Source organism: Dermatophagoides pteronyssinus, unplaced genomic scaffold, assembly GCF_027571235.1.
Source record: "Dermatophagoides pteronyssinus isolate colony J.1.1.1.1 unplaced genomic scaffold, Derpt_VIB-CSIC_2022.12 sq0118, whole genome shotgun sequence".
Lineage (NCBI taxonomy): Eukaryota > Metazoa > Arthropoda > Arachnida > Sarcoptiformes > Pyroglyphidae > Dermatophagoides > Dermatophagoides pteronyssinus.
This window is the reverse complement of record NW_027461603.1, coordinates 4,690-12,368: the sequence shown is the minus strand read 5'-3', so window position 1 is coordinate 12,368 and position 7,679 is coordinate 4,690. Positions and strand designations below refer to the sequence as shown.

Sequence of the window (7,679 nt, the reverse complement as noted above, 5' to 3'; positions counted from 1 at the left end):
TCAAATGGATATGATCAATTTTTTTTTGTGGATATTTTCCATACAATTACACACACACGTACATATATTGTAATACAGGTAACGCCATCTATCCAACAATGATTGCAACTTTTTCCTTATTATTAAAATTCATATACCCAATGATATTTGATGATTGATTTGATTTGGATCAATTGATGTTATGTGTGTGTGTGTGTGTGTGCTTGTAATTTGGCCAAACAAAAATCTATTCGGATTCCTTATTGAAATTCCATTCAATTCTCGCTTGGTAAATGAGGAAACAAAAAATAATCGAACAAATCGATCATCATTTTTTTTCCCGAAATCGATTGGCTCAACAAAATGAAAATAAAAAGATTATTTTTCTTTGAATTCTGTTGTTGTTCAACTACAATCATCATTATCATTTTGGATTTTGGTTCTTGGATTTCTCTTTTCCAATCTTCTTCTGTTCTGCGTTTCGGATGACAAAAAAATTTTCACCATTCCTTTCTTTCTGGCTTGAAATTCTTCACACAGAAGTGAGCTTTCTTGGTTAATCCCTTTTTCTTTCTATGGTTATCCATCTCAGTGAACCCTGAGTGTGTGAAAAAATAATAATAATAAGAAAATCTAACCCCCAGCCACCACAAATGAAATTGTTATGCAATGATGATCGGGATATCTCACTCTCTCTCACAAACGGAGAGAAAATAATTGATTATCATCATTATCATTCAATAATAATAACCAAATAATATCGATTCGAGAAAGTTTTCTTTCTTTCCAGAAAACTTCTAAGAATAAAGAATTAAGGAATGAATTCTTTTTAGCCATCATATTGAATAGTAATGATTTTCACCAATTCAGTCAGTCAGTCATTATTCGCATAAGGATTTCAATCTCATTATGGTGGTTTTTCTTTTTTTTGCTGGTATCCGTTCTTCAAAATACTTGAAAGAAAAAAGGTTTTTTCTCTTTTTCAACTAGCTACAGAGACAAACAAGAGTTAGAAGCAAGGAAAAAAAATCGATTTTCAAAATTTTCACAAAATTTTCTTTCAAGAGTCTGCTTGTTCTTTAGCTCACTCATAATAATAATGATGACATTTTTTTTTTGAATTAAGGGAAGCCAAGCCAATTTGTTAATTTGTTCGCAGCAGCCAGCAGATTCTCCTAATCATCATCATCATCCTTCAAAGATCATAAAAAAAATCTTTAAATCCAATAGTTTTGATCGAAAGAAAATCGATTCAATGATGATGACAAGTTCGTTTCTTTGCTGGATGACAGTTTTTTGAAATCGGCGAAAAATTCCATGACTTTTACTCAATCAATCAATATCCTGAATGTGTGTGTGTGTATCTGTGATTGGAAAAACAGAAAAACAGAAAAACTGACAACGCAAGCAGAAAAAAACGAAAAACAACGAAAAAAACCTAATGAATAAATGATTAGCTTTCGACTTGAAATGAAATGAAAGAATTTAATTTCAACTTGATGATGATCATCATTATTATCATTTGCTTCCTATCTTGATAATGGAAAAAAAACAAAGCAAAGCAAAAGGTTCATATAACTTCTGTTTGTCTTTGATTTTTGATTGACAATTTTCAAATGAAAAATTTTCATTTAATCATCATTTTTTTTCTAATTTTGTCCAAAGATTTCGCTTGAATGAATTTCTGAAAATCCAGAATCCAAAATGATAACCTTTTCTTTTTTTTTGCCAAAAATCATCTTCATTAGGTTTGTTTGTTTGTTTGTTTTTCCTGCCTTTTTTCAATCAAAAAAAAACGAATTTCATTCTGGATAAGATTCTGTAAACAAACAAACAACTTCAAGGAATTCAAAATGCAAATCATTTCTTCTTTATCAATTTTTTTTTGGCAGAATCCAGAATCCAGAATCTCAATATGTCTGGTGGTGATGATGGAGTGTTTGTATTTTCATTTTGTAAATCTTTTTCTGTGTGCGTTTTTTTTGTGCTTGTCGAAGCACAAAAAAAAACTTTTCAAACGACAAAAAAAACTTTAATTTTAAAATCTCAAAAATCAAAAAAAAAACTTTTAATTCTCATCATCATCATCATCGAGTGGTGGTTTTTCACATCCCATTTCTCGCTGTTGTTGTTGTTGTTGATTCATGATTTTCAAGATTTTTATTAATTTTCACTTTTACAATTTAAACCACCTGGTTCAGTATGTAGAGTGCGACACAGAGAGAGTGAACGAATATATTTTCCGATTCAATTCACCAGAAAAAAATCAATTTTGATTTTTTTTTCTTCGTTTTAAAATTGCCAAAATTTTGTTTTCGTTTTAATCGTTGTTGTTGTTGACAAATTTTTTTTTTCACTGAATGAAATTATATTCAGGTTTTTCTCGCCAATATTTTCTTTTTGGCAAACGGGTATTCCGGTAATCATAAATTATTTGTCAGGAAATTTTCCCTGAGAAATTTCTTTGGGAAAATTACGGGTATTTTTCGGATCCATCATCAATCGAATCGAGGAACGAAATTCAACTTTTTTTCCCGAAACAACAACAAAATGAAAAACTTTTTTTTTTTTTTTTTTTGATTTCCCAATGGATTCATCATCACCTTGATCATTTTGTTGTTGTTGTATCCAATTGGACCTTGCTTTCTTTCATTGGATGATGCAATTTGAAACCCGAGAAGAAGTAGAAAAAAAATCGGCCTATATGAAAAAAAAGAAAAGAAATATCGGTTATTATCGGACACTATGGACTCTTACTTACTGGGTTGTTGTTGTTGTTTTTCTGCTCTTCCTGAATTTATTCTTCAAAATATATTACCCGGCTTCTTGATGTTGTTGTTGTTGTTGAGAAAACTTTTTCTCATTTATAAAAGTTTAAGAAGTGAAGAGAGAATCTAATTTCAGTTTTTTTCTTCTTTCAGGGTTTCAATTTCATTATGATGATGATGATGATGAAAGAAATGAACGAACGAAATAAACGAATTTCATCACTATTCTTTTCTTTTTGTCTCGAATTGATTTCATTCAAAGTTGTTGTTTTCGTTTCGTTTTTTGTTTTGTTTTCAATCATTATATCCATCCATTTCATTGACTGTGTGGATAGTAGTAAAGACGTAACAAAAACAAAAATACTAAATTGAATTTTGAGCAGTTCCTGTTGGATCACATTATTATTATTATTATAAAGATTTTCTCGTCGTTTTCGTTTTTGTTTCGGATCCTGCTGGAATCGAATTAAACTATTTTTCGTTTTGTTTCGTTTCGTTTGTTCTCAAACAACAAATAATAATAACACGGGTATCATTTCCAAAACAAAACAAAAAATCCAGTTTAGTTTAGTTTTTCGAATACAATTACGGAATTCGTTCATCACCATTCACTCACTCACTATCGCGATTAAATCGATAGTTTTGTTTTTCACTTGCTATAAATGTTCGAAAACAAAAAAAAAAAATTCCGGTTCCATTCATCCATTCGATCCATCATCGATCATCATCATCAATGGCTTTTCATATTAATTAGTTTAGTTTTTTGGTTTGAATCAAACGAAAAAAAAAGAAAAAAACATTTATAAATGTAAAGAATCATCATCATCAATAAAAATACCGGGCGGCACATTTCACCGAATATGGAATGTATAACCATCATCCGAATGATAGAAAAATAGAAAAAAAAAATCTTCAAAACATCAGCATATGGTAAGCATCGTTTTTATTATTATTATTATCGTTGTTTAACTATTTGTGTGTTGCATTTATGATCCATAAAGCAGCCTTTGCGAAAAAATTTGTGCAAAAATATTGCCCGATAAGCTTCCAAAAAATGGATTGGTTAGATGGATGGATGGTTTGGTTGGTTTGCCATAAATTTCATAAACAATAATGATCGAATGATTATTTTCATTTCACCAAAACGAGCGAACGAAAAAAAAATTCATTATAATAATAATAATAATAAATATTCATCCAGATGATGATGATGATGATTATTAATGCACCAATGAGAATATATATCATGCATCTATCATTTTCAATTTATAAATAATAATAATAATCAGTAAGTAATTGTAATAATAATAATAACAACAACAACAACAAAACGATAATCAATCCATCTTTTTTTCCATACTTATTATCATCATCATCATTTGCATCCCAGAACAAAAAATTAATCTATTCACCGAAAAAAAATGCCGACAAACATCACACACACACACACATTTAGAATTTTTAATCATAACATCCATAATAATAATATAAATAATGTCTCTCGTATTCGGTATTGACGATGATGATGATGATGATAAAAAGCCAACAGAAGAAAATTCACAATGTTTAATGATAATAATATTCATCGGACCATTTTTCCACCCCATTCAATTTGTTTTGTTTGCCAAATAGATAACCAACCAACCAACCAACCAAAATCATCATTTTTCATTCATATCATTCATGAAACACACACACCAACAAATTGACAACAGAATTTCCACCCACACTCAATCGATCTATCATTTTCAAGGTGGTAGTGGTGGTGTATTCTAATTGAAATTGATGATCATTTTTTGGGTACTCTTCATTCTTTTTTTGGTGCGAAACACAGATAAGATTAGATAGAATTTGTTTTCATTAATTTATTTATAAAATCATATTTTTTATTAGAAAAAAGTTATAAAATCAATATTTCAAAAAAAATAAGATAAAAATTCATTGATGCCATATCATTGTCAGTGTTTCTTTCCTCGATTTCTTTGTTGATTTTGATTTTGATATTGTTTAGTTGATTGTTTCAGATAATTAAAACATAAATTTGTATGATGTTTTTTATTCTGACAATCCGGATTTAAACATTTTACTTGTCGTCGACATTGTCCCGTTGATGTTAATTCATTTTGATCATGTAGATATGAAAAACAATGGCTACATCGATTCAATTCGATTGCACGTTTTATACGTAAATCAATTGAATTATATTGATTACATAGATGATCTTGATGACCAAAACGTTCACAGAATAAACATTGATGATTTTTTAAATTATTTATCATCGATTCATCATTATTCATCATTGGATTCTGTTTCTTTATCGATGATGATGATGATGATGATTGATTCGATTGTTGACCATCATTCAATGATAATTGTTCGAGTTTCTTGTCAGCCAAATTATTATCGTCTTGTTGTTTTGGTTGTTGTGGTTGTCCAGTTTGTTTTCGAAATTCATTGTATGCATTACGTAAAACATCTAAACATTTTTCCGAGGAATTAATTGAATCGTCTGTGACGGTTGTTGTTGTTGCTGTTTCTAAAACAAAATTCAAATTTTCAAATTTTTCAAATCAAAAACTAAACTAAAAAACCAAACCTTTTAAATTTAATGGTGGTGGTGGTTTTGTCCAATCCATATCTTTTGGTATTTCAGGTTTTTCACGATATTTTCTTTTCGCGTTATCATTGTTCGCCGATGATGATGATGATGGTGGTGGTATTGGTGGTGATTGAATGGATGGTTTTGGTAACAATTTTATCATTTTATCATCATCATCATCATCAATGTTGACAATACTTGAATTATTCAATGATGATTTGTCATTCATAATGATCGGTTTTGGCTTCTGAATTGATTCAACACGTGGTTCGGGTGACAAAATAATATTGTTTACCGATGGTGGTGTTGATGATGATGGTAGTGTTGATTTTGGCTTGATTGATATTTTCGAATGATTATGATGGCCATCGATATTATTACCATTACCATTACCATTATCGTTACAAGATTGATTAAAATAATCAACAATCATATCGATTGATTCATTTAACATTTGATTATATAACCATGATTGTTTACTATCATCAGCTGTACGATTTAATCGACGATCCCATTCTTGTAGATTATCTTTCAATTGTCGTAGATTACTATATTCATCCAATAGACCACGAATATTTCGTTTAGCAATCATCGAATCAATACATTCGACAACAATATCAATATGTCGACGGGCATCTTGACGAAAAATATCCAAAATAGATAAATCTTCAAGATGTACATATGATACTGGAACTTTAATAAGATTATTATTCATTTTTCAATCATCCAATATTTGATAGATTTTATAAGTTAAATGATGATCCAAATGGATTCTAACACGTACTTGTACGGTTGGGTGTGTAACCGCGGTGTAACTTTTGTTTATCAAAAAAAAAACAAAGCAATTCATGTAAAGTATCGCCATCTAGTGTGCAATAAATTTTTGTGAAAAATATAAATTTTTTTTTATTTATTTGATTCAAAGAAGAAAAGAAAAAAATATAATCATCATTATTTATTGATAATGTCTGTGTGTAAATGTATATCGTATGCATGTAATTTATTTTTTAATATTTTTTTTTATTGTTATAAAGAAGATATAACATGTTGATGATCGAAATTGTAATGATCGATTTTTTTATCTATTTGCGATGACCATCACCCAAAGAAAGAAAGAACAAAAAGAAAAGAAAACAGAATTGAATAAGATGATGATGATGACGAAAGAAAGAAAGAAAAAGAACAAAAGGGAAAAAGGATTTGTTGTTTTTTGTTGTCGTCCAAATGCAAACTCGGCCGATGTCGTTGAGAAATTATCATTATTCAATCAATCCAATCAATTATTTAATCACTTGGCCTTTTTTCAGCAAATTTTTTCGTATAATCTTCAGCATTTTTAAAGAATTTTTTTCTATCTTTAATATATTCTTCAGCCAAATCGGTACGTAATGGATGTTCAGGTTCAGGATCATTAACTAAAGCAATTAATGCTTGTATCACTGTAAATTCAAAGGAACAAAAATTTTCAAAATGAAAATTGTTTAATTTTATAAATATTTTACCTTGTTCGGTACGTGTAGCTGGTTTCCAATTTTCTGGCTGTATAATTGGTAAACAGATTTGTCCTTTTTCATCAATATTTGGATGATAGATTTTTGTTTTGAACGTTATTTTTGGTGGTTTAAATGGATATTCAGCAGGAAAATTTATCTCGATACGAAATGCACCACGATTATATGGTACATTATCCTGTTATTTGTTGCAAAACATTTCAATAATAACCATCATCATTATCTCTGATTTTTGATAAAAAACTTACCGGAACTACCAGACCAGACCAACAAAGTATATTGTGATCATCAACCATAATATCACGAAAACAACGCATACCGGGTCCTTTACATTCTTTCAATTCTTGTAATTCCTTTGACAAAACAGAAAAAAGATGTTTTTATCATCAAAAACAACGTGTTATTTTACCTTTTGAAGACGACGTGTTGCAGTCATTTTTTGTTTTGTGTTTTGTTTGGATGATAATGATCCCAAAGAAAAGAAAAATTTTACGAAAAATGATTTCTAAAGGATCAAATTGTTGTTAAAGTAAAGTAAGGATTCTGATATCACAGCAAAAAAATATATGCTAAATAGATAAATATGATGATGATTCACCACACCACACCAATTCGAATCACTGAAAAAAAGTAAGGTTAGTACTAACCTTTTTGGGTTATTTTCTCTAACCAATTTAGGTTAGTACTAACTCAGAACGGTTAGTACTAATCACTTAAGGTTAGTATGACGGTTAGTACTAACCTGAATGGGTTATTTGAAAGGTTAGTACTAACCCATATGGGTTATGATCAACGGTTAGTACTAACCTTAAGTGATTAGTA

The 7,679-nt window shown here is 29.4% G+C and overlaps 2 protein-coding genes and 1 long non-coding RNA gene across 3 annotated transcripts; 1 reads left to right on the top strand and 2 right to left on the bottom strand.

The window, feature by feature from the left end:
* The first annotated feature begins 3,548 nt into the window (after nucleotides 1–3,548).
* Nucleotides 3,549–4,592, top strand: LOC142646182 (uncharacterized). Its single transcript, XR_012847157.1, has 3 exons — nucleotides 3,549–3,677; nucleotides 3,749–4,035; nucleotides 4,138–4,592. It is a non-coding gene; the product is annotated as an uncharacterized LOC142646182 (long non-coding RNA).
* A 19-nt stretch (nucleotides 4,593–4,611) lies between these two features.
* LOC113796230 (uncharacterized) lies at nucleotides 4,612–6,177 on the bottom strand. Its single transcript, XM_027346458.2, has 2 exons — nucleotides 5,344–6,177; nucleotides 4,612–5,283 (listed from the first exon to the last, which is right to left on the bottom strand). Exons 1-2 carry the CDS (start codon nucleotides 6,059–6,061, stop codon nucleotides 4,706–4,708), a joined length of 1,296 nt encoding a protein of 431 aa, XP_027202259.2. The 5' UTR covers nucleotides 6,062–6,177; the 3' UTR covers nucleotides 4,612–4,705.
* Nucleotides 6,178–6,242: 65 nt separating this feature from the next.
* On the bottom strand, nucleotides 6,243–7,460 carry Ubc10 (ubiquitin conjugating enzyme 10). The gene is made up of 4 exons (XM_027346520.2): nucleotides 7,267–7,460; nucleotides 7,106–7,210; nucleotides 6,849–7,035; nucleotides 6,243–6,785 (listed from the first exon to the last, which is right to left on the bottom strand). The coding sequence occupies exons 1-4, from the start codon at nucleotides 7,291–7,293 to the stop codon at nucleotides 6,631–6,633; spliced, it is 474 nt and encodes a 157-aa protein (XP_027202321.1). The 5' UTR covers nucleotides 7,294–7,460; the 3' UTR covers nucleotides 6,243–6,630.
* Nucleotides 7,461–7,679: the final 219 nt, after the last annotated feature.

Coding starts and splice junctions, on each gene's coding strand:
- LOC113796230 (XM_027346458.2), bottom strand. CDS start 6,061: ATGAATAATAATCTTATTAAAGTTCCAGTATCATATGTACATCTTGAA. Junction 5,284..5,343: donor ACCACCATTAAATTTAAAAG/GTTTGGTTTTTT, acceptor ATTTTGTTTTAG/AAACAGCAACAACAACAACC.
- Ubc10 (XM_027346520.2), bottom strand. CDS start 7,293: ATGACTGCAACACGTCGTCTTCAAAAG. Junction 7,211..7,266: donor CAACACGTCGTCTTCAAAAG/GTAAAATAACAC, acceptor GTTTTGTCAAAG/GAATTACAAGAATTGAAAGA. Junction 7,036..7,105: donor GGTCTGGTCTGGTAGTTCCG/GTAAGTTTTTTA, acceptor AACAAATAACAG/GATAATGTACCATATAATCG.